The sequence below is a fragment of the Malania oleifera genome, chromosome 12 (genome assembly GCF_029873635.1).
Source record: "Malania oleifera isolate guangnan ecotype guangnan chromosome 12, ASM2987363v1, whole genome shotgun sequence".
In the NCBI taxonomy this organism is placed as follows: domain Eukaryota; kingdom Viridiplantae; phylum Streptophyta; class Magnoliopsida; order Santalales; family Ximeniaceae; genus Malania; species Malania oleifera.
This window is the reverse complement of record NC_080428.1, coordinates 49,391,927-49,418,812: the sequence shown is the minus strand read 5'-3', so window position 1 is coordinate 49,418,812 and position 26,886 is coordinate 49,391,927. Positions and strand designations below refer to the sequence as shown.

Here is a 26,886-nt window from a genome sequence, read left to right as displayed (position 1 = left end):
TTGGTGTGCTAATCCCCTACTTAGTTAACGGATATTACTTGTTTTTCATTAATCACTTGAGTTTTTCAATTTTTGGTCGTACATAAATTAATATTGAGTTTTATGCTAGGGTCTCTTTTAGGTTATATCACATACTAGATCTACATTAGATGGGTAGTATAGTAGATATTAATAAAATAATATATGCTATATATTGTAATTTTTATTTATTCGCATGGCATATATATTATGAATTACATTGTACTATTCAAAAAGATTAATTAAAGAAATAATTTAACTTAATAAATAAAATATATTTTTATTTATTTATAAAATTTAATGCTTTATATATATAGTGAATACATATGATATTTGAAACTTCATAATAGTTTGGTAGTTCCTAGTTGTTTGATTCTTACTATCGAGAAATTGCTACCAATTGAGTTAGATGAAATGAAATTAAAATAAAAGAGTATAAAATATTTGTATTATTTTAGCTCCATTACCCCTTTGATAATTTAGCACATGTAAGTTTCTTTTTTAAAAGTTTAAGTGGGTATTTATGATGAAGTTAATTAATCATAATTTTTCTCAGACTTAAAAAGACTATTTTGTATAAAAATTACGAATTATTTACAAGTCATAGAGATTATGATAATCCATTAATTAATTTAACAATGATTAAGACCCCTTTGTAACTACAATGATTTTTAATGTCATTAAAAAAAAAAAATACATAAAGACACTTGTAACACGATAAATAGCTCAAAGGATGTAAATGTATTTTCTCAACTACACGATTAATAGATCAAAGGGCGTAATTGTATTTTCTCAACTATTAACCAATTACCTCATTCATCAAACAAATTTACACCGATTCATCAAAATTTAATTTCAAAATTAATTTCCTTTCTAAAATTGTCTTAACCAAACTTAATTAGGTTCATATATATAATAATAACTAAAACCAATGTCTCAATATGAAGGAAAATATTCTCTAATAATAACATATGGCATCTTCTTTAATGTCATCACTTAACGCGCAAATCATTTTAACTTAGCTGGCAATTATCACTTCATAATTTTAAATCAAAATAATATACGAATCGCTCTCTTATTAACGTAACAATCTCTCAAAAAATTATCCAAAATTAAGCCCTCCACATATCCTAATCTGGAAAAAAAAAAATCTCTCAATTAACCTAAAATAAAATAAAAATAATGAAAAATACTAAAATGAGTAAACTCAAAAGTTTAAAATTCATCAAGCTAAAATATTTAATTTAAAATTATAAAAGTGTGATTAAACCCGTTGATTTAGGAAAACTCACGTATCAAAGAAGATTTTCTCCCGTCGGATTTTATACACAGAAATGAGTCAACGGTCCTTCTGCTCTTTGAGCTTCCCTTTGAGCAAGACGGCACTCCGAATAGGCCTGCACGCAGAGAGGGAGAGAGGGAGAGAGAGAGAGAGAGAGAGAGAGAGAGAGAGGGTCCCGGTCAACGGGACAAAAATAAATGTAAAGCGCGTCCGAGGAGGTAGGAGGTGGAGGCCACCACCACCACTAATCCGCCCCGGTCGCCGTCCATGGCGGTTACCCGATTTTCTTCCCGAAAATGACCTCGGAATGTGTTAATTTTTTTTAAAAAATAAATTTTATGGTATGAAAGGATTACATCGGATTAAATCATTAAATAAAAAAAATTTAGTATTTTTATAGAGAAAATTAAGAAACGGAAATCAGTTTGTTGGGGTGGCACCGTGGCGGGGGGCAGAGACGGAGAGGGACGCGAGAGGAGAGAGAAAGGAGGACAAAATAGGGGAGAGAGAGAGAGAGAGAGAGAGAGAGAGGACAGAGGAGAGAGAGAGAGAGAGAGAGAGAAGGCCAAACCCACCCCACCTCCCCACGAGAGCTTCTCTGTCTTTCTTCGACGAAAGATGGTCGAAGAGAGGTTCTTCTGAGAAATCATTCGCAGAAGGCAGTCAGAAAATTTTTTATTTTTTAATTTTTTTTAAAAATTTGATTGTTGTTGTGGTCGTCATTTTCTCGGCTGCCTGAAGTCTCTTTCTTCTTCTCTTACCAATCACAGCCACCGTCTTCTGCTACAATTCTCAACTGCTTTTCGTTTAATGCCTATCCACCCCCAGCAAAATTAGGTTATTACCAATCCACTGCGCCACAAAAAAAAGCTTTGTTCTCCTTCACCATTTTCTTCATTCTTTACGGTAAATACCCTCTCTCTCTCTCTAGCTTTTTTTTTTTTTGTCTGTGGGATTGCTTGTTCATGAGGTTATTCCCTCTGTTCTTTATTCTTCGATTCTTTATTGTTGCGTAATTCTCATTTTTGAGTCATTTCACCAGTTTCTGCTGCTGAGTAGTTAATTCTGGTTTTTGCAAAATTTCAGCTCTGTTCAGATTGAGGAGATTGCTTTGAGATAATCCGGTGAGCCAGGTTATGCGCTTGTCGACCAAAAGGGTGTTGTAAGATCAATTAAAATTATAAAAATGAGGGACCCCAATGTGATTTTCGGACGCAACAGCCCCGGGGATTTCCCTCTCATTTGTAATATATTTTTTGCATAGCAGTGCTTTTTTTTTTTTTTTTTGTGTTTATAGATTTACATAGATTTGGGAGTTTGTAGAATTTGTGATGTTTCTTGCTTAGTTAGCTGGGGGTGTTTTGTATTTCAAGAGAAAAAAAAAAGAAAAAAAAAAAGAAAAAAAAAAACTGGCGATATTGTATAGCGCCTTGTATAGCGTCTGTACCCCAACCACTGCAGCATTCGGTTGAACGAGCAATGGGGAGAAGATGGAACGCTTTTGGATTCCGGTTCTTATGTTTCGTGGTTTTGCTCTTGGGCGTGGAGATTCAAGGGTGTTGGTCGCTCAACCCAGAAGGTATAATTCCCATGAGAAATGGTGTGAGGTCCTATATGGGATTTTAATTTAATTCCTAAAATGCAATTGTTGAATCAACTTTGTTATTGATTTCAATAGCAATTGGAGAGGAATGCAGGATTGGCTTTGTTGGAATTCAGGGCAAGAGTGGATTTTGATCCGTATGGTGCCTTTGCAAATTGGAATCCTGAAGACAGCAACCCTTGCATGTGGTTGGGGGTTCATTGTGTGGACAGCGAAGTGCAGATGCTGTGAGTCCCTCTCATTTACCTTGGGTTCTTCCCCATTAATTTTTTTTTTTTTTGCTTTGAAAAAACAATTGTTTTTGTTGTTTTTCAAAGTATAGAGTAACCAAATGGGTGGACATCAAAGGGCAGATGCTGTGAGTCCCTCTCAGTTACCTTGGGTTTTTCCCCATTGACAATGTTGTTTTGAAAAAAAAACAGTTGTTTTGTTGTTTTTTAAAGTATAGAATAGCCAAATGGGTTGCATTTTCATTGTAGTAAGGAGCTTGTGTACTGAAAGCATTGAACCTACCAATGGAAGGTTGGTTTTTGAAAAGTTTGTTTTCCACAGTATGAATTGGCAAATGTTTTGATAAATTTCTGTTTATTGCTGATTACAGGGATCTGAATGGGTTCTATTTAAAAGGAAGTTTGGCACCTGAACTTGGAAAACTAATTCATTTAAGATCTCTGTAAGTGTTTACATTGTTGAAATTGCATTATATTTGAAATTTTATGTTTTACTTTGCTCTGGAATTCTTGATCATCTTCTTAGCCGTCGTTTCTGAAAATCTACTGAATAACCCTTGTTTTTTAGTAAGAGAAGAACTGCACATGTGACTCTAGTTTATTATTGCACTTGTACACTGCAATTTTGTAGAATGGATTTAGGTTTTTGGCTGAGTATTATTATACCTGAAAATTACATTCACGACGATAGAGCACATTTAGGATTATTCCCACCTATTTATTCGTTAGAATTGTCTTCCAAATTCTTCTTTGCCAATAATTGACTCCATTATTGGCCATCATAATATTATCTGAACCATCTCACTCAATTTCTCCTTCTTTTCTCCCTTCATTTTACTATTTGCTAAATACCATATAGGTAACCCCATAATCTCACAATCCCTTAATTTTGAAGTTTTGTATGCCACTTGGTATGGGAATCTTTCAAGTTCTGTATCTTATGGATATCTGTGATTCTGCTGCCCTCTGTTTGCTATAACAGTATACTCTACAAGAACCATTTTTCTGGTATCATTCCTAAAGAGATCGGAGGGCTAACAATGCTGGAGCTACTGGACCTCCGGGATAATAATTTGAGTGGCAGAATTCCTGCAGAAATTGGGAGGATGCTGTCACTGAGACGCTTGTGAGTTCATTTTAGTGGGTTAATCAGTATCCATTATTTTAAGCTTCAGCTTCCATTTGGCTGATTAAATTATGCTATGCTTTGCCCTATAGATTGCTTGGTGATAATAAATTTGAAGGCAGCATTCCTGTGGAGCTATGGAAGCTTAATTTGCTCTCTGAACTGCAAATTGATGGAAACCTCACATCAGCACTTGCAACAAGAATTGGCTGCATCAATAGAAAATTTGGACACTGGTAAGCAACTATCCATTTGCTTTGGAGCTGCTGAGGGTCGAACCTGAAAACCACACCTGCACACAAACAGTTAAGAATGACCTAGTGAGTCAAATTCTACTGTTGATTAGGTCACCTGGCATGATATGCCATCTTAACTTTATATTACCAATGAAAAGTTGTTATACTAATGAAGTTCCAATTTTCCCCCCTCTACCTTAAGGCCCTGTTTGGAACTTGGGAAACAGTGGGAAAAGAAAGAAATATAAAGGATCCATTTTTTCATGTTTGGTATCAAGGAAAGGGAGAATGAAAATAAAATATATTGTGAATTGATGAACAAAAAATTTATTGTACATGCCATTAACCTTTAATTTTTCTTAATTTTCAATCATATTTGAAAAAAATTTCGTTCTTAATAGAGATATGTACAATGGAAAATTAATATCCTTCTTATTTTCTTTGCATTCCTTTTTCTCAAACAAAATCCTTGATCCAAACTGAGCTTGTATAGTAAAAAAGTTATGGACAATCAATTGACTCATGTGTTTAAACATGTGCTCATATTTGTATAACAGAAATCACTTACCTTATGTTTCAAATCATGAGTTGGGACTGTGAATTTGAATGTGACTCCATACAATTTTATGTTAAAATTGTCTGCACATGGATGGCTTTTTCCTCTTCCTGATCTAGATGCTGCTTTCACAAAAGAAAAGCAACTCTTCTTGACCAAATGGGTAGGCTTGAACAATTGGTTTGAGTTTTGGTGTTGTGGTCTCTGCAAAATTTAATTAAGGCCTTCTTCAAATTTCTTTGGCAGTCTCTATCTTTTTATTTCTTGTAGACTATTTCCCAATGGCTGTGCAAGTTTCAGCCACTTATTCATACCGTTTGATAAAGCAACATAATGTCTGTTTTAGTCACACACAAGTTGCAATTTCCATGAGAAACGTTTTCCTGAACCCTGACAGATGGAAACTTGTTGCGTATTCAGCTTTTTTTTTTTTTTTGCCCCCCATGATACACTACTTTGGCCATTTGATTGTGTCAGTTTTGTTCACTGTGTCATGTGATCATGAACCGTACGGCAGGATGATCTGCACATTCAAAAATACATATAGTTTTAGTGGTTCCTTGTTACAATGTCATTTAAGTGCTTCACAACAGTATTTTTGTTATGCTACAATCATAAACTGAGACACTAAGGAAATTTAACCACTAATATCTTGCTATGAAATTTCTTATAACTGATAGATAAAGTAGTATCATATTTCTTTCTGAATTTTAATTCAAACAAATAATGTTCATCTATGACACTTTATGCATGCATTTTGCAGCATCTGGCAGAGCAGTTTGAAACGAATGAACAAGGCAAATTCCTTCATCGGTCCAATCAAGGGGACACTTAGACATTACTTCAATGCTCTGCAGATGTACATAATAAATTTTTTTTCACCCTCCTTTCATTTTTTTTTCTTTTATTATTGTTTTTTTCGCATCATTTTTATTTATAAAAACTGCATGGTTTTCTTTCAAGGTTCAAGTTTGGGAAGGGTTCTTTGCATGGACACAGAAATAAGTACCACAATAATGTACCAAGTGAGTTCTATGCAGTTCACTTGATCATTGTTCAATGAACATCAGAGTCCATTCTTCTAAGATATAAAATTGCATCAATTTTGTGCATTCTTGCAGGTTCATCTGATCTGCACGTGGTTCAAAATGTGCCAAATCCTGCTGAGTTTGTACGCCGAAGACTGCTTGAACAGGCTAGTAACCTCCCTGCAGCACCTGCTACTGGTGGTTCCCCCCCTGGACAGATCACTAGCCTTCCGACCACTCGAAGTAGTGGTGCTTTCCCCGCTATACCAAATGGAAAGAACAAATCCCATGTTCCAGCACCCGAGTCTTCTACCAATCCTCCACTGCAGAAAACTCCGAAAACACCATCTTCACAATCCTCTACTGATTCTGCTGCCAAGCAAGCTACTGGAACATCTGGAAATTCTTGGAAGTATTATTTTGTGATTCCGGGTGTGTTTGTCTTACTCATTGTTTCTGTAGCCATGATCTGTATATGTCGACGCCGAGGAGTGACAACCATAGGTCCTTGGAAGACTGGACTGAGTGGACAGTTGCAAAAAGCCTTTGTTACAGGTGATTTGCCACATTTCACCCCTGAAATTTTTTTTTTTCATATTCACGTTTAGTCAAAATGAGCCATTTTATTGAATATCTAATGGTTGGTGCATACCAGTGCAAGCTTTGCAAACTGCTGGTTTAACTGGTTGAATCACTCTTTAAGTCCTTAACTAACCTTTAACTAACCTTGATAGCATCTTGAAGGATAATTGGTGCATCTTTGGTAGCCCAGCATCTTTGGTAGCCCAGAAAAAGTGGAATGGCATGTTGTGTTTTACATAAAATTTGAGTTTTGAATCCACAATCTAGTTCTTGCAGACAATTGCATTCCCATGACAATGAAATGTAGAAATTTGGAATTGTGTCAGCATCTTAAGAAAAGTGATATGATATAATCATGGGATTGTTGGTGGCTCCTCTTTTCTCTCACTCATACACTAGATGATTGAATTTTACCTTCAGATGTTAGGCTACACATGTTGGAGCCATGTGGTGCTCTATGTAATACTAACAACCATTCACTTTCCATGCATACCATGATGCAAACAGCAGAATTTGCTCCTTAATTATGACTGATGTTACCTGGTAAACCTAAATTGGCTTACTAGTATCTAGACCCCCCTCTGACTATTGAGGACCAGTCTGGACCAGGAACATTGATACAGTGCCCCTAGCATTCTTTCTGGTAAAATGATTGCTGAATCATGTGTTACTTCAAATGCAGGGGTTCCCAAGTTAAATAGAGCAGAGCTAGAAACAGCCTGTGAGGATTTCAGCAACATTATTGATACTCTTGATGACTGCACTGTGTACAAGGGAACACTATCAAGTGGAGTGGAGATTGCTGTGGCTTCAACTTCAGTTGCATCATCCAAAGACTGGTCAAAGCGCTCGGAAATAACCTACCGTAAAAAGGTACGTAGTTTTGGTAATCATTAAAAAATAATAGGTTTTAAGGTTTCATGGACAATGAACATTCTGTAAAAAAATAAAAAATAAAAAATAATAAAAAAATAAAAATAAAAAAGGGCAGCCTGGTGCACAAAGCTCCCGCGTATGCAGGGTCCAAGGAAGGGGCAGACCACAATGGATCTAATGAATAAAAAGCATAAATTAAACTTTTGGTGTCTTTTTACAAATTCTATTTAACCATGCTTACTTTTGATTTCCTCTAGATTGATTCACTTTCCCGAGTAAACCACAAAAACTTTGTCAATCTTATCGGCTACTGTGAGGAGGATGAACCCTTTATTAGGATGATGGTGTTCGAGTATGCTCCAAGTGGAAGCCTCTTTGAGCATCTGCATGGTACTATTTTTATTTAGGTGTTGCTTTAATTGCAAGATATTAGTCTAAATCTGGAGGCTTGAGTTTAAGATGCTAAGCATGTATTCTATGTTTACAGTTAAAGAAATGGAGCATCTTGACTGGAATGCTAGGACAAGGATCATTATGGGAACAGCTTATTGCCTTCAGTACATGCACCATGACCTGAATCCACCTGTGGCACATTCCAACCTGAATTCTACTGCCATCTATTTGACAGATGATTATGCTGCAAAGGTACACCGATTTTCCACACAATCAATTTCAAAAGCTTTCATTATATTTTGCCCTTTTTCTGCTTTTTCCTTTGTTTTGTTGATTTTCCCTTTTTTAATTCTGGCTGATCAGATTGCTGAGATTGGTTTCTGGAAAGAACTGGCATCCAAATCGAAGCTCATAGGTGAAGATGGATCAGAGCATTCTGATCTTCCACCCTATTCGGACCCAGAATCAAATGTCTACAGTTTTGGAATATTGTTGCTTGAAATCATATCGGGGAAGCTCCCATACTCTGAAGAACTAGGGTCCCTTGTGAAATGGGTAGGCCTAACAAAAAATCTCTTAAATCTCTCTTAATATTCTGTTGACATGGTTCTCGAAATCTAGTTACATAAATATTTGCATCTATACCCATGTAGTTTTTTTTCCTTTGTTTTAACTTCTATAAATAAGTTATTGTAAACTTGTCAGGCTTCTGCATACCTGAATGACAAGCGAAGCATAAGCTACTTGATTGACCCGAGCCTCAAATCCTTCAAAAATAACGAGCTTGATGTCATCTGTGAGGTAATCCAAGATTGCATTCAACCAGATACAAGGCAGAGAGCTACAATGAGAGAAATCACTTCCAAACTGAGGGAAGTGATTGCTATTTCCCCTGACGCGGCAACCCCAAGACTTTCTCCCCTATGGTGGGCTGAGCTTGAGATTCTATCTGTGGAGGCAACTTAAGTACCACAGCTCTTTTCTCCATGTTGTAAGTCATGTCTCTCTCTTCCTTTGTATCATTTTTCAGAAGAATAGCCTTCTAATCCCCCTGCGGCAACTAAGTTCCATCAATTCTCACCATTCAGCCTATTTTTGTCCATCCCTTTTGTGATCTGTCATTTTCATTCTATTCGATTCTTTTTCCATTATTTCCATACAAAACAAAGTGTGTTTCGGTTTTTTTCACTTGGGGGTGCCTTGCCTTCGATTTACACAGGTTATGTATTGTGATTTATGTTTGGTTTGTAAAAATATCACACACTATGTGGGATCATAGTCCCACTAATTGCTTCAACTTGTAAACATTTCTTATGAGAAAAAAAAAAGGGGGGGCTACTCTACTACTACACTCCCTCATCACATTATCCCAACAAATTCTAGGCTGGACTTTGGATCCTGGATTAGAGTGTTCCAACTGCTGTTGGAATTAGAATTGGTTCTCTGGTTTTCTCAGCATCTCAATGGCTGTGCCCCCATAACTCCTCCTATAGGCTTCTTTATACTGTGTTGGTGCCCTTTGGGCTTTTGACCTAACACTGCATTTGGTAGGAAGGAAAGGCTGCGAGTAGGATACACAGCTATAAATTAAAAAGGAAGCTGTTTAGTTCAATCATGGGGTAGAGAAAATTTTCATCCTCTGCTTCAATTTTGTTAGGTTATGTTAAGTTGACACAATGTTTATTCTTAAGAATAGAATGAAGTAAAATGAAAAAATAATAAAAATTATATAAGAATTTGATGATTTTATAAAAATGAATTTTAACGTATAAAAACTCATGCCATCCCATTTAATATGGAATATTAAATGTGCGAAACCTTGCTCGTCCACCCGCGCTAACAAGGATTATAATTTCTAATCATGGTATGATATTCTTAATTAATTTTTTCTTTCAGCATTTGTGCTCTTTTAAAGTTATCATGAAATAATGATGCTATTTTTTTAAAAAAATTTATTGTTATCACATAATTGACGGCGAAATTATGTATGGATTAGTTTAATTTTTCAATTGCTTATATGTTTGAATTTGCGAGTTCGGTTAAGTGGAGGATATTGAGCTTGAGTACTCATACCCACTTCTCTTTGCAAAAGAAATATTATGAATGATTGGCAATTAAGGCATGTTTGATAGTTGGAAAAAAATATGGTGTGAAGAATAAAAAATTATGTAGGAATTTATTATTATTTTTTTATGTTTACTTTCAATGAAAGTAAAAAAGAACACAAATTATATAGGAAATTGATGATCAAAAATTACATTTTACATTTGATTAACATGTTATTTTTTATAATTTTCAATCATGTTGAAACATTTTTTTAGTTTGAATATAAAGTAAAAATATAATGAAAATTTTTTTTATAGAAAATTTTTTTTTCCTTATGTTTAAATAAAATCAATTCAAGTATTGTATTCCTTTATAAAATCCATTTTCACTGTTCTCGATGTCATGAAGCAATTGCATCATAAAACTAAAAATACCTTATCTAAATCCAAACATACATCCACCTTATTAAAGGATAAGCTAATTTTTCATTTTTACGTATAAAATAAAATAACAATAATAAAAAGTTTTTGACACTATTTGTTTGTTAAAAATAATTTTATTTTCTATTTCTAATTTTTAAATAATTACAAAAGATGTGATATTATTTTTAAGTTTTCAAATTTATATAGAAAAATTGAAAATCATCTTGTTATTTATTTATTACATTTTTAACTCTCTCTATGTATGGGAGTATGAAATTTAGATCTCAAACATTGATTTGTGTGGATTATGTATTGAGTTTCTTCTAAATCCACACAAATCTAAATTTAAAATCCAAAATTGAAAAACAAAATGTTTTTTGTTTTTCTTTTTCTTGTGATGATTTTGAAATATAGAAATAAAAAAAATATATTTATCACATTTAAACAAACTCTTTATTTTCTACTTTTAAAACATGAATATTAAAAATTTAAAAATAAACAGAAATATTGTGATTCTTTAAAAAAATTTAAAAATAACAAATAAAAAATATTTTCCATAATTAAATAGGGCCTTGAGCATCCATTAATGTTTTTTGAAGATGAAGCATCGAGATTCACAATAAAAGTGATATCATTTTTTACTTTCATAATATGTTTAAGCACAAAAGATGCTCGATCTCGATCCCACATTAGAGCATTTTTCCAAGTAGTAAAATAGTCAACAAGAAGAGTCAAGTAATTATACACACATAATTATCTGTCCCCATTTTCCCTAAGAATTCTAGCTTTAATTAATTAATGAGATGAAAACACTTTATAAACCCATTTTAGTCCTCTTAAACTTATGATATAGGAAACACTAGAAGAGGAAAAGAGAAGTTAAGAGAGGCCATGTAACAACCTACTATTTATTTTCCAGTTCTGATTTTTTTTTTATTATACAATAAAATTTATAATGCTCTAATACCTACTAGATTAAACCAATGCATCAACCTAAGCAGCGAGAAGTGAAATTCATATAAACACAATCAAGAAAATATACAATACAAGAGTGCTAAAATGTGTCTCCAAAATATACATATATGACTGTTTCTCAAAATACCCTCAACTGGGTTAGGGCTATACATAAATATTCTAAGAAATACTCACTCTACTGTCACGACAGTACTGAAGCCTCTCTATCTGCGAGCCTGATCTGCTTGCCTACCTGGATCACCTGAAAAATGTTAAGGTAATGAGATGATACGACGCTCAATAAGACGAAATATGCTATTGCTAGCGTGTGACAAATGAGTTACAATCCTGAGAAGATCTGTATATAATCACGTCTAACTGAATCTGTAAATATAGTACAAATAATATAACCACCACCTTCCTATGTTGCTTAACATATCTGTATTTTAGGTTCCTATAGATAATATTTTTAATAATATATATATATATATATATATATATATATATATATACATATATTCCCTATTTCTATGAAACTGCACATACATAATAATAACTGAAAACTTCCCTGAATGGATAACTGTATGTCATTCTGTAACATATCCACTGTTTGTATATTCTGTAACATAACTCTAAAAAAATACTATAAAGCATGTTTCTATACTATATCTATATTCTCGAGCCACACAGTAATTTAAAACATATTAAATATACTTGATAAACTGTATAAATTTCTGCTGTGAATAATAATCTGGTAAAAACGTATAATTTATACTAAAAACATACTAAAATTGCCTAGCATAGCATATTTTCCTTACCTGATTTCTGCTAAAATCCCCCTACTATGACGGGTCCTACACCTGCAGGGTTCTCCACTCAACACCCTGAAAACCATATATTTCAGAACAAAATATCATTATTTTTATGTCTACAACATTTTGTACAACTGCTGGAAAGTCAAATTTCAACAAAAGGTCTTACCCTGAATTTGGGACGAAATCCAACTTCGTCCCACCGATGATCCGCTCTAGCATATTTGAAGAGAATTTCTCTAGGAGCGTTGTGGTGACCTCAAATAATCGATCTGGCAACTAACGGGGTCAAAATTGAAGAGAGAAGAGGGAGAGACAGTAGAGAGAGGAGAGAGAGAGAGAGAGAGAGAGAGAGTTTCTGTGAATTTCTTGAGTAAAAATCCAAGTTTCAGCTATTTATAGAACCAGATTTGTTGACGAGACACGTCACCTCGTCGACGAATCCTGTAGAAAGTTTGTCGACGAACCTGCACCCTCGTCAACGAATTTCAGACTTCCAAAAATCCTCTCTCGGTAACTTCTCGTCGACGAAACTTGTCTTCATCGACAAGGCCCTCTTGTACTCTCGTCGACGAATCTCCTGTGTTCGTCGACGAATCCCCTGTGTTTGTCGACGAGGACCTAATAAATTCTCTTGGGTCATTACATCCCAAAGTGTAACGTCATCGACGAAATCGGCTGCCTCCTTATGTTACTATTTCCATTTCTCTCTCTTTATTATTTAAATACCCTTATTCTTCGAGTTGTTACAGGCCACCCATGACCAAAAGAGAAGTAGGCATGAAGGTTGATACAGACAATCTTGAGATAGGGAAATTCTCAATAATTTATTAAAGGGGTCAACTTGCCTTTTCAATAAATAAATAAATAAATAAAACACAAGAATATCTTAGGAAAATATTAAGTGTGGGTTCGATTGTTTGAGTGTTAAATTTATTCACATTCCGTGTCTTCTCAAAATACTCCTAAGATTGACTTTTAGAGAAGCCTCCTCAAACCTAAAAAATCTTAGCTTCAAATAGATTGGTTTTTCATTTAATTTTAGACCTGAAACTATAATAAACATGATATTTAGTGTAACTCCCCGACCCTTTATACGGCTCCGGAGTGCTACTACACTTGTATAATACACCTATCTCTAATAAACATACATATACAACCCGCCCTGAATAGGGACATACGAGTGTTTCATACTAATCAGTAATCTTAATGTATAGCAAAAAACATAAACATTCATATGGAATCTATAAGACAAACTAGAGTTTCTAAACTGTATCCTCACATACATACGAACGGGCTTAAAACATAACCTATTCTTACAATCCCCAAAAAGATATTCAGAACTAAGTCTATTACATATACAAAACACTTACGAAATCTATACACAATGCTAAGCTTCAACGTCCTTCTAAAAGCCTAGGACCGGTTTCTTGAAGGACCTGAAATAAAGTGTTGACCCTATGGGTCATACCCTGTTTTGATTATGACAAATATTCAGGTATTTAATGACTACCGAGTTGATGTGCAGATTTATCTTCGTAGTATCCTATGATGGCACTCAGAGACCTGGAGGAAAACGAAGACCCTGAAGACCCTAGATATAATTTATTTGTTGTAATATTCGGGTCTGTAATATTTAAATAAAAAAGGTATGTAATAGTAACTAGGGCTATGGTTTGTAATAAGCTTGCACACATCACATGCATGATAATACGTAAGTTCAAACAAACCGTGAATGAAAAATGACCTTAGAAGGACCTTAGGGTTTTCCCTTCGGTCGACCGACACCAAACTTTTTTGGTGTCTTCAAATTGGACCTTAAGTCACCCTAGGACACACACATTTATGCATATGCTTGTTAGGCACTTCATTAGGGTTTGTATGCTTAAAAACGGGACCGAAATGCACACTTGGTGCACTTTCGGTTGACCGACCTTAGCAGTTCATTCTGCCTCGGTTGACCGAACCTAGGTCCTGGTCAATCGTTAACCAAGGTCCTGGTCTACCGAACCAGGTAGTTCAAAAAGCCCTGGTCGACCAAAATCCTCCCTGGTCAAAATTTTGACCATTTGGTCGACCGAGAACTTTTGTTCTTTAATTACCTGGTCGACCGGAGGGTCTTCGGGAAAATTCCCAGCAGTATGGTTGACCGCACCAGGTAGTTCAAAATGTCCTGGTCAACCGAACCTCAGAAAATTGAGAAATCGCCCTCTTCTGATCGATCGAGCCTTCAGTTCAAAAGTCCCCTGGTCGACCGAAGCATATGAGACTTGGTCGACCGAAACATTTCTGGTCAACCGGACCTCTCGGGTTGCCCTGATTTTTTACTGAAGTTAATAACTTTTAAACAGGGTTAGAATGCTTTAAACATCATTAAACTTTTCTAATAATACCCATTAGGTTCCCAACGGTCATATTTTCTCTCATGTTTATATATATGAGTTCATTTGAGAAAATTAAAATGGGATTAGCAATCTTTGATTAGGAGAAATTCCCTAAAAATCCCAAAGTTTATAATACTCATTTACTGATCCTCCAACACTTATTCTTACCAGATCTTCCACTCAAATATTTTTGTAAGTGTGATTTAAGTGTTGTTACTTTCTAGGGTTGCTCTCCCATGTATGGTAATTGTTTTTGGCAATTTTAATTGAGAGCTAACCCAAGTATTCTTAGGGGAATTTGTTAATAAGTCTCTCCTAAGAAGACTTATATTAAACTTCTAAGTATTGCACATTCATTGCAATACCTTGTGAAGTTTGTATTTGGTGTGAATTGCAAAAACCATTTCAAAATACTTTCAAATATCTAGTGTGCTTTGTCTTGATAAATCTTTAAAGAGATATTTGTTTGTGTGAGAAAAATCTTTGTTGCAATATTCATTGATTTATATCTATAGTTAAATACAAAGATTAAACTCTTTTTGCAAACCAAACTTATACATTGTTAGAGCTTCATATACATATATGTATTGAGAAAACTTATTGATTGAAATATATGCAGTGTGGCTAATATCTTTGCTTGAGCATTTAGATTGAATATCTAATGATACAAAGATCATATAGGTTTGCAGTCTCATGCACGAATTACATCGATAGTAAATCTATTTGAGAGTAGACATCTCTAGACCACATTGAGCTTACATATTGAATCATATTGTGGTGTTTGTTATTGCACGCATCTGGGTACATATCTATTTTACATGAAAGCACAATCACTGTACCATTTGATTATATACACATTTGTTGTATATCCAGGCACGGGCCTGAAGAGGGAGACTAGCCCTGGAATAGTCCCGGATTGGCTTATACCCGGTTAGGAAAGTTAGGTGTGTCGTCCTGTTAAGGCGTGTAGGTTGAGGTCAGCCCCGCTAATTGACTTGGTTAAGGTTGAGGTCAGCCCTGTGTTAATTTGACCTAGTTGTAAACGGTGCCGTTCCACCCTTAAGTGAGTTATTAGTGGAATCCTCGAGCTTGCGAGCTAGAGGCGGGGACGTAGGCACAGTTGGCCGAACCCTGATAATATATCGTGTGTCTATTTACATTTCAGCACTTTGTATTTACCGCACGTATATGTTATAGTATGAATGATGTGTTTGATTTAAATTTCACATATCTTATTTATCAGCACATTTGGAATTGTGTTAAAAGACCCTAGGTTACCAAATCATATTGACTTCTAACTTAACCTAGGAAAAAAGTTTAAAATTTCCAATTCACCCCCCTCTTGGGAATACACCAATTCTAACATAAAGGTTGTAAGTTGGGGTGAGACACTTTCAGTAAGGTGGAAGATATTACATTAGTGTGTGACAATACATATTCAAACCAGTAGAAAGCAGTTACATATATAGCATATTCTCAATATTGTAATATAGGAGATATTTATATATTTCCTACAATAGATAATTCAGCATCGTTGCAAGTGAGAGTTCCCGAGTTTAGGGTAGGGTACAGGCCCATACACTGTACAATCCCTTCGCCCGATACTCAAACTTGTGACTTTGCCCATTTTGGTTTTTAAATTATGTATATGCATATTTAGAACACTGTCCAGTTTAGAAACTTCATAACAAATGCCAACACTATCCCTTGGCATGGGTTATGCGATGATAAAGCATTGTCCAAGCCCTACCTTGCGCAGGCACTTGTCAGTTTTCACCGTTATTATAGTCCGACTAAACCTCCTCCACCTGGTCCATTAATTCACCAGTGGCTCTTCTTACCTAACTGACTATCTCGATACTCACACTAAAAATAGATGTGTGGTTGCATTGTATCTGAATATAGCAATGGAACCGCGCTTAAGCTTTTTAAGGCTTCATATAACGTTGAGTTTTTTAAGGCTCTCATGGTAACAAGCTGCGGTCTCAATATTATATATACAATTTACAATGACACAAATTAACTTGTTTCCAATTCACAAATCACTTGTACAATTCCAATACTTTTACAAACTCATTCATTCACACTGTGGTATAAACCAGCACACACACTCTTGGTTTAACTCTTCTCACATACAAAGTTCGGTATATAACCGACACCTATTTTCGACATTTTCAGATAGTAAAATGGAACTCCAGTTCCCATAGTTCATATACGTATTTAAATAGATTCACATATTCCATTTCATATCATATGCCACACTGGTTTGGTCAAAAAACTGTTATATATGGTATATACTCAAAAAATAACATTTAAATGGAAAGCAAGGGGTTCAAGCATCTCCTACATTAAGTTTACTTTACATACATGTTTTATTTCGAATGGGATATAAGATGTGGTGAATCAGCATAATTGTTTAATTTAGCCAAAATATTTTTAAATGTCTAATTCACCCCCCTCTTGGGATCACACCAATTCCAACAATATCAATGCATCTTTTTCTCCTAAGGAAGAGGTGAGATTTGCTTCTATCTTCGCCTTAAATTCCTTTCTCAGACTTTTGCACTGGTTTCTGAAATGCTTGACCTTTCCACAGTTCAAGCAATCAACGTTACTTGTGCCTTGGGAACCTCTGGGATTTCTGGATCTAGATCGCCTAGTCCTAGATCTGTCGCGATTGTTTAATTGTCCATGTTCGCTTCCTTTTCCTTGGCTTTCCTCATTCAAGGCTGAACTTGAAGTGGAGGCATTGTTCGACTGCATTTTAATTTCTACCGTTAAAGTCATGCTGATGACCTCATCATACTTTAGCTTTGATTTTCCTACGGAGCTACTAATCGTAATAACAATACCTTTCCAACTCTCAAGTAGCTAACTAAGATTTAGTAGGGCACGAATCTCACTGTCAAAGTAATTCCAACCGAGGTGAGTTGATACGACAGCTCGTTGAAATTATTCAGGTGTCTACTAAAACTTTCACCTGCAGACATATTCATGGTAAACAACCTTTTCATTAGATGTTACCTTATTTGCGGTTGATGGCTGCTCATACATATTGGATAGCTCATCCATAAGGGACTTGGTGGTTGTCTAATGTTTGATGTTGAAGGCAACAGACTTTGCCAAAGTCATTCTGATAGCTCTGAGAGCTTTTCGGTCAAGCAACTCCCACTACTACACTAATTCATGGATTCTGGCTTCCCCTTCAATGGTTCAAGTCGTTCGAAAAACAGACCCAAAATGGCTCCCAAAAGCCCGGTCAAAGTTCTTGTCAAACTTGATCAAAACACTGTCAACTTTAATAGAATATTCCTTTTTGACTAACGGAATATTCTAATGGCATTAGTGACACCGTTAATGATGCCGCCCGCTGACGTGGCACTGTCAGGACCACTTATTAATGTGGCACTATGGGCCCACTTGATTGCATGTCACCATGGGTACCAACTGCTGATGTGGTGTGGGCCTGAATGACGCGGCGGGTGATGTGGACCTCTGATGTGGTACTGTTGCGGCCCGTGGCAAGGTGACACGTGGCGTTGGGATCTGACGTCACTGTCTTCCTTCTTTAGCCTCACCAGGAGATTGCCAGCATGTGGGCACGCATGAGGGTAGTCTTCGAGCTCCAGGAGGTGCATGAGGGCACGTGGCAATGTGGCCTTTTCAATGGCAGCGCGTGTGAAGTTGTCTGAAGTCTGTTCAAGCTCTGGTTGCCACTGTTGGCTTCATCTCGACGAGAAGAACACAGTGGTTGCCTTAGAACTGAGTGTTGCGCTACTGGTTAGAGGCTCCAATATGGGAATTTTTCTCCGATCTAACGATTTTGCTCCAACCTCGCTTTGATACTAATTGTTGGGGTGGATCTAGAAGCAACAATCATACACAGACAAAAATAAATAACAAAATTGGAATACTAGATTTACATGGTTTGGTCGAATCGACCTACGTCCACGGAGCACACACCAATTCACTATTACAGGAGAATAATATGAGGAGGAGCCACACTGCTCAACGCAACTCTCTCTCTCTCTCTCTCTCTCTCCTCACACCCCAACTCTCTGCTCTGCACACACAACTCTACACTCTCTGCACACACGTCCACCCACAAATACAAAACAACACCCATCACATTTATATACCCTGAAAATGGGAGTAAAATTTAAAGATTGGTGGCTTAATGTTAGCCATGGCTGGCAAGGTTGGTGAACGGCTATTGGCCTCCATTTATTGGAGGCCTCCATTTCAATGTAAGTTTCCTGGGAGTTTTGTCGTCTCCAAATACCGTGCGCAACTCAACACCTTTGCAATAGTTACTGCATAGTATAAGAAATCAATCTTGATGAAGAAAACTGATTTCATTCAATGAATCAAAATAACAATACAAAAACGTATATATATATATACACATTCAGCTTAACGAATGAAGCTGAATCTAGTGAAGGAATAAAGAAAACTAATTAACTAACTAAAAAAAATACAATTAGTTTTCTGTTGCTGCTATACGAATGAAGCTGTTTGGTTAGTTTGTTGTTAGACTGTTGCTGCACCAGATATACTTCTGTTGCTGCTGCTATTGTTAAGCTAAGGCTAGTTTTTTTTCATAATGAGTTTGCTGTTAGGCTGATGCTGCATCAGATATACTTCTGTTGCTGCTGCTGTTGTTAAGCTTAGGCTGGTTTTTCATACTCCTCCTCAAGATGGATTGATGAAGAACAAATGTTAATCAGTCCCATCTTGGATAACAATTCTGAAAACTATTTATAACCCAATGCCTTGGTTAATAAATCTGCCAATTGAGAATGAGTTCTCACATGATTCAGTTTAATTACTTTAGCCAAGACCTTGTCCCTTACAATGTGACAATCAACCTCTATATGTTTGGTCCTTTCATGAAAAACTGGATTGGATCCTATATGCAAGGCTGATTGACTATCACAAAACAATACTGCTTCTCTATCATGTCTAATATGCAAATCCTTTAGCAAATAAAGAATCCACACAATTTCACAAGTTGCTACAACCATGGCTCTATACTCTACCTCAATTGAAGATTTTGACACAGTAGCTTGTTTCTTTGATTTCCAAGAGATCAATGAATCGCCATGAAATATACAAAATCTTGTAACATATCGTCTTGTATCTGAGCATGATGCCTAATCCGCGTCACTGAATCCTTTGACATGTAGTTCTGATTTTGCAGAAAAAAAATACTCCTTTCCCTGACTCATTTTTTATGTAATGAAGTACCTTAAGAGCAGCTGCATAATGAGGCTTTCTAGGTTGTGCCATGAACTGACTGAGCTTATGAACAGCAAATGTAATGTCAGGCCTAGTAATAGTTAAGTATAACAATATGCTAACCAATCTTCTATATTGACTTGGATCATTTAGTACATCACCTTCATGTTTGCTAAGTTTTAAAGTAGGATCCATAGGAACTTTGGTAGGTTTGCATCCTAGTAAGCCAACATCTTCCAAAATTTCTAGAGCATACTTCCTTTGACACAAGAAAATGCCCTTAGCTGTTCTTGCTACGTCCAAACCAAGAAAATACCGCAAACTCCCTAAATCTTTCAACTTGAACTTCTGATCTAACAATATTTTAAAATCTTCAACTCCCTTTTGATCATTGCTTGCTATGAGAACATCATCAACATACACTAGCAACACAATAAATGAATCTCCTTGTTGCCTAGCAAATAAAGAATAATCAGCCTTGGATTGAACAAAGCCAAGATCAATTAAGGCATTTGAGAACTTAGAAAACCATATTTTAGAAGCTTGTTTAAGCCCATAGAGGTATTTATTGAGCTTACAAACCAAGTGAGTCTGCTGCTCCCCCTGGCTGTGAACAACCTGATATTGCTCCCCCTTGTTGTGAAAACCTGGTGGAAAAGACAAATAAACTTCTTCATTTAAATATCCATGAAGAAATGCATTATTGACATCAAGTTGGCTGAGAAACCAGCCTTTTACAGTAGCCACAACAAGTATAGTTTTGATAGAGACCATCTTAGTAACTGGTGAGAAAGTGTCAATATAATCGAGTCCCTCCTTTTGGGTAAAACCCTTGCCAACCAGCCTGGCTTTGTACCTCTTAACTGAACCATCTGAATTGTATTTCACTTTATATACCCATTTACAACCAATGGGCTTCTTACCTGGTGGCAAGGAAGTTATAGTCCAAGTATTATTAGCTTCCAAAGCTAAAATCTCAGCATCCATGACAGCCTACCACTTAGGATTACCAGCAGCTTGATGATAAAAAATGGGTTCAAAAATGGAAGAGATGGCACAACAAAAAAATTTATATGAAGGAGACAGATTATTGTAAGACAAATAAGATTGAATGGGATGAGAAGTACTTGAATCATGTAAGGAAGATTTTGAAGTAGGAGCTGATTTTACTTGATTACAATGATAAGCCTCAAGATAAAATGGTGGTTTAGTATGCCTGGTAGATCTTCTAAGAACAATAGGCTGGTTAGATGTATTGGAAACGCCATGTGTATCAGGAAAATCATGAATATTGTCATCAAAGTCCTAATGAATGTGAACAATGGTGTCATTAGAAGGAGGTAAAAGAGGAGAAGAGAAAATTGGAGATTCAGAACAAGGAATGGAAGGAAAAATAGGTAGAGGAATGAGATTGTCACATGTAAAAGAGTTATTTGAAGCAAAAGGAAAACTTGACTCATGAAAGACAAAATCCCTAGATAAAAAGAATGTATGAGAATCAAGATCAAAGGGTTTATAACCCTTGACATTGAAGGGATATCCAAGAAAAACACACTTTTTGGCTCTAGGGGTAAATTTATGTTTATGAGGATTGAGATTGGTAGCATAACACAAACAACCGAAAATCCTAAGATGTGAATAAGAAGGAGGTTTGTGAAATAGAAGTTCAAAAGGTGTTTTATGATTTAGAAAAAAAGATGGAAGTCTATTTATTAAATAGACTGCAGTGAGGACACAATCACCCTAAAAAGAGAGAGGAGCATTGGACTGAATTTGTAATGCTCTAGTAGTAGCAAGTATGTGTTGATGCTTTCTTTCTACAAATGAATTTTGTTGTGGGGTGTAAGCACAACTCAATTGATGAATAATTCCTTTGGAGCTGTAGAAATTATTAAAACAAAATTTTGAGGCATTATCTGATCTGATGGATTTGATCTTAGTACCAAATTGAGTGAGAATCATGTTATAGAAAGATTCAATGAGTGATCTGACTTCAAGATTTATTTTTGAGTAAGAAAACCCAAGTTGCTCTAGAAGCATCATCAACAATAGTGAGAAAATATCCGTGACCATTAGAGGTTGAAATAGAAAAAGGACCCCAAACATCCATATGAACAAGATCAAAAGGATAAGCACATTTATTGTTATTGAAAGGAAAATAAATTCTCTTCTGTTTTGCCAAAGGACAAACAGTACAAGTTTTACTACAACAGTTCTTAAGAAAATGTAGAACACTGCTCAAAGAATGAATTTTTACATCAGAAGGATGTCCTAGTCTTGAATGCCAAAGTGAAAATACATTCAAAGAAAGAGAAGAAGAGCAAGCAGTAAAGAAAGCCTTAAGATTCTGCTTAAGAAAAAATGCAGTGGCTTGAGAAAGACTTGAAGCTTGTAATAAGTACAAACCATCATGCATTTTGCCCATTCCAATCATGTTCCAACATGTAAGGTCCTATAGAAAACAGAATTGTGATAGAAAAACAAAACATATAGGTTGAGATTTGGTTAATGCACTAACTGATAAAAGATTAAAATCAAAAGAAGGTACACAAAGAACATTGTGAAGAATTATGTGGGAAGAAAGTTGAATGTTGCCAATGTGTGTAACAATAGATGCTTCTCCATTAGGCATCTTCATCGTAGTATATGCGACCTCAGTATAAGAAGTTAAAAACTGAATGGAACACACTATATGATCACTTGCAACAGTATCAATAACCCATGTATGAAGATCATATGCTTTTCTGTTAATAGCTTTAGCAGAAAAAACAGAATGCTTGCAATTACTTGCAACAACATTTGATGGACAAGTCACAGCATTAGCAGCATGGAGTTCTGGATCTTTAGGCAATTGTGAAGTAGAACAAGAACCAATTGATGTCAAAAGTTGTTAATATTGATCATGAGTGAAAGATGGACCTTGAGAAAAGATTTTGATGAAGCAGAATCAGTAAATCCAACAGAATTATTCCGTTGAATGAGGTCAGTATTAGATGAAACTTGATGAGCAGTGACATATTTATTGTTCTTGAACTTGAAACTTGGTGGAGAACCATGCAAGTTATAGCATTTGTCGATGGTATGACCTAACTTTCCATAGTGAGTGCATAAGGGCCTTTCTTTGCCTTTAAAATTGGTTCCGAAATTCTTGGTTGCCAGAGCAGTGGATTCAACTCTAACAACATTATGCACAGACCTCTACATTTCTTCTTGAATAAACAAAGAATGCACCTTATTGACAGAAGGCAAAGGATCCTTTAATAAAATTTGAGTTCTTACTTGAGAGAAAACATCATTCATTCCCATGAGAAATTTCATAGTGGACTCCTTAGCTTGAAGATTTTGTAAGTTTTGATTAATCCCACACACGCACTGACCACAAGTACACTGAGGAAATGGATTCAAATTCTGCAATTGATCTCACAAAATCATGAGCTGAGTGAAATATTCAGTGAGTGACAGCTCTACCTGATGAATCTCAGCAATTTGCTTCTGAATATTGAAGATCTTGGTCCCATTTCCTTGACTGAAAGTGTCTCGAAGATCATTCTAGATTTCTAAAGCAATATCTCTATAGATAATACTACCTTGAAGCTTTGGTGAAACAGAATTAATGATCCATGTACCTACCATATTATCAGCACGAACCCATGCTTGAATAGCATTTGGAGAATTCACCAATGGTGAAGAAATGGTTAAAGATCCATCACTAAATCCTAACTTGTTTTTGGCAATTAGAGATTTCCTCACTGATCTTGCCCAGGCAGGATAATTTTCTCCCCTAATCAATGGTTGCGAAGTGAGAATTGTTCTAGGATTTTCACTAGGATGCAAGAACAGAAGATCACCAATATTATATGCATCTTGCAAAGCAGATGAGGCCTCTGTGTTGGAAGTATTAGTTGCTGTTTCCACCATTGAAGAAGCTTGTAGAACACAGTAACTAAAGAAAAGAAACTCGAAGAAGGTAACAATGGAGAACAAATGTCTCTGATACCATATAAGAAATCGATCTTGATGAAGAAAACTGATTTCATTTAATGAATCAAAATAACAATACAAAAATGTATATATATACATTCAGCTTAACGACTGAAGCTGAATCTGGTGAAGGAATAAAGAAAACTAATTAACTAACTAAAAAAAAATACAATCAGTTTTCTATTGCTGCTATACGGATGAAGCTGTTTGGTTAGTTTGCTGTTAGACTGTTGCTACACCAGATATACTTCTGTTGCTGCTGCTGTTGTTAAGCCGAGGATGATTTTTTTTCATAATGAGTTTGCTGTTAGGCTGCTGCTGCATCAGATATAATTCTATTGCTGCTGCTGTTGTTAAGCGTGGCAACGTGGCCTTTTCGATGGCAGCGTATGTGAAGTCGTCTAAAGTCCGTTCGAGCTCTAGTTGTCACTGTTGGCTTCGTCTCGACGAGAAGAACATAGTGGTTGCCTTAGAACTGAGTGTTGAGCTACTGGACAGAGGCTCCAATCTGGGAATTTTTCTCTGATCTAACGATTTTGCTCCAACCTCGCTCTGATACTAATTGTTGGGGTGGATCTAAAAGCAACAATTACGCACAGACAAAAATAAATAACAAAAATGGAATACCAGATTTACGTGGTTCGGCCGAATCGACCTACGTCCACGGAGCACACACACCAATTCACTATTACCAGGAGAATAATACGAGGAGGAACCACACTGCTCAACTCAACTCAACTCTCTCTCTCTCGCTCTCGCTCTCTCTCTCTCTCTCCTCTATCTCTCTCTCTCTCCCCTCCCTCTCTCTCTCTCTCTCTCTCTCTCTCTCTCTCTCTCTCTCTCTCTCTCTCTCTCTCTCTGCACACAAAACTCTACACTCACTGCACACACGTCCACCAACAAATACAACACAGCACCCATCATATTTATATAGCCTGAAATGGGAAGTAAAATTTAAAGATCGGTGGCTTAATGTTAGCCATGATGGGCAAGGTTGAACGGCTGTTGGCCTCCATTTATTGGAGGTCTCCATTTCAATGTAAGCTGCCCGGGAGTGCTGCCGTCTCCAAATACCGTGCGCAGCTCAACACCTTTGCAATAGTTACTGCATAGCACCGAATGCATGCAAACCAACATGTTGCAGCACATCCATATCATTTTAACTCTTGATTAATTCAATATATAACTTACATATTATTACGTAATAAATATATGAACACACAGAACACTACGTCAAATACTTATATTAACATTTTACACGATGGATGAAATTTGATTGTCCAACTCGATCAAACAGAGTAGTCCCTTCAAACTTACATTGACACATTAATATAAATATATATATATATATATATATATATATATATATATATTTAGCTAACTGGTGGATCGGAGCTCCTGCCATGGAGATGATCTCTCGATTTACCCCACTCCCGCACGGAGAGATGGAGCTTTTTAGCCGCCAACAGAAACTCCACCGCCTGCAGCGGCGTCAGGAAACTAATAAGCTCTTTCAGCGTCCTCAGCCGCAGTTCGTCAGCCTCCTCTAGAATACGAGCCATGCCCCGGGCGTGTTCGTCGAGTGCCCGTTCCACCTCCCGGTTCGGTTCGCCCACTCGGACCGCCTTGTTGGCCAGAACTGCCAGCGGCTGGTCCGCGACCTCGTCCTGCAGGCCGGCCATCTGGACCGACAGCCGGTCCTCCTCCCTGATGGTCTTCATCTGCAGATCGTTCACCTGGGAGAACTGGTTCCAGGATAGCTCCCCAAGGTTGCCAGTCCGAGTCCCCTGGAGGAACTCGTCGAGTTGGGACTCGAACTCGGAGCCGCAGAGGGCGTAGACGAGGCGGATGTAGAGGCAGGGGCGGCAGCCGGCAATCCAGAGGAGGGAGTTCTCGAGGGGGGAGCACCAGGCGGGGGCGAAGAAGGCAGTGGCGTCGCGGCGAGCGAAGTGAGATCGCTTGTTGATGTAGTCTTGGAAGTGGTCGATGATGTTCTGGGCGAGTTGGGCGAGGGAGTGTCTGTCGGCGGGGGAGATTGTGCCGGCGCGTGGGGTTTGAGCTTGAGCTCGGAGGAGATCGGAGAGGTCGGATTCTTGGGTGTTGAGCCACTCCGTGAAGCAGCAGCGGGAGTGATCTCTCTCGGAACCTGCCATGGAATTACACTGCGACGGATCGACTGTGGGCGAGTACTGAGCGCGATCTCACAATCAATTAATGCGTCAAAGATTAAAGGGAAATGGATAGAGTGATTATATAACGAATTAGGGAAAAAATTAATGATAATCGGGGGATTTTGGATTGTGGGTCAATTCTATTCATTTATATATAGCAGAGCATAGATTAAAAGTAGAGGCATGCAGATCTTTTGGGGCGTTGTGATGATGGGAGATTTTCAAAGGAGAAGACGACAAAGTCTTCACTCAAAGGGTCAGAAACTGGATCAGAGGGGAGGGGAGCTTGTCACTCAGTGACCTGATCACCTTTTCATGTGGCAATTGTGGCTTACTGTGCTAGCTGCCGCCAGCTGGTATGTATATTTATATATATATATATATGTTTCAAGAATTTGTGCTAATATTACGAAAACAACCCTTCTCCAATTTTTTTCTCATTAAGAAAGTAGAATTAAGCTAAAAAAGAGATTACACCCTCCCAAAAAAATTAACACCACAACCAACCAAACTAATACAAGAAAATTAAATATAATTAATAAAAAAGATAAAAACATAAATACAATCAAAATTAAATCAAATTATACCAAACGAACCTCTAAAGTTGAAAAAAAAAAAAAAACGAATGGAAACAAGACCCCATCTATATGTGGTAGAAAGTTTTATTTTTCGTAAATTACATTATTTTCCATTTCTTCTTTTTTAACAAGAAAATCAGTCGCACTATTACCTTTTTTATATTGATGCATCACCATGACATTATAGTGTTAATAAAATTTATATTCATGTGTGCATTTAAATACATATCATTTATTTTGACGTAAGATATATAATAAAAAAATTATATTTCTTATAAATATGATGCTAATAAAAATCATATTTATATTTTATATATCTCACATTTAGCTAATTAGACAAAGGATATATGAATGCATAAATGAATAAGTT

General features: G+C 36.5%; 2 protein-coding genes across 3 annotated transcripts; one reads left to right on the top strand and one right to left on the bottom strand.

Moving 5' to 3' along the window:
* Window positions 1-1,369: 1,369 nt before the first annotated feature.
* Window positions 1,370-9,307, top strand: LOC131144212 (protein MALE DISCOVERER 2-like). Of its 2 annotated transcripts, XM_058092689.1 has the most exons (14): window positions 1,370-2,206; window positions 2,387-2,879; window positions 2,998-3,130; window positions 3,505-3,576; window positions 4,116-4,259; window positions 4,352-4,495; window positions 5,815-5,910; window positions 6,015-6,076; window positions 6,173-6,634; window positions 7,344-7,534; window positions 7,795-7,927; window positions 8,025-8,182; window positions 8,294-8,485; window positions 8,636-9,307. In XM_058092689.1, the coding sequence occupies exons 2-14, from the start codon at window positions 2,780-2,782 to the stop codon at window positions 8,894-8,896; spliced, it is 2,148 nt and encodes a 715-aa protein (XP_057948672.1). In that variant the 5' UTR covers window positions 1,370-2,206; window positions 2,387-2,779; the 3' UTR covers window positions 8,897-9,307. The 2 variants fall into 2 exon arrangements, with proteins under 2 accessions (XP_057948672.1, XP_057948673.1); XM_058092690.1 differs by lacking the exons at window positions 1,370-2,206; window positions 2,387-2,879; window positions 2,998-3,130 and adding an exon at window positions 3,221-3,425.
* Window positions 9,308-24,994: 15,687 nt separating this feature from the next.
* LOC131144369 (protein DOG1-like 3) lies at window positions 24,995-26,361 on the bottom strand. The gene has a single exon (XM_058092975.1). The coding sequence runs from the start codon at window positions 25,918-25,920 to the stop codon at window positions 25,141-25,143; it is 780 nt and encodes a 259-aa protein (XP_057948958.1). The 5' UTR covers window positions 25,921-26,361; the 3' UTR covers window positions 24,995-25,140.
* Between the last annotated feature and the right edge of the window lie 525 nt (window positions 26,362-26,886).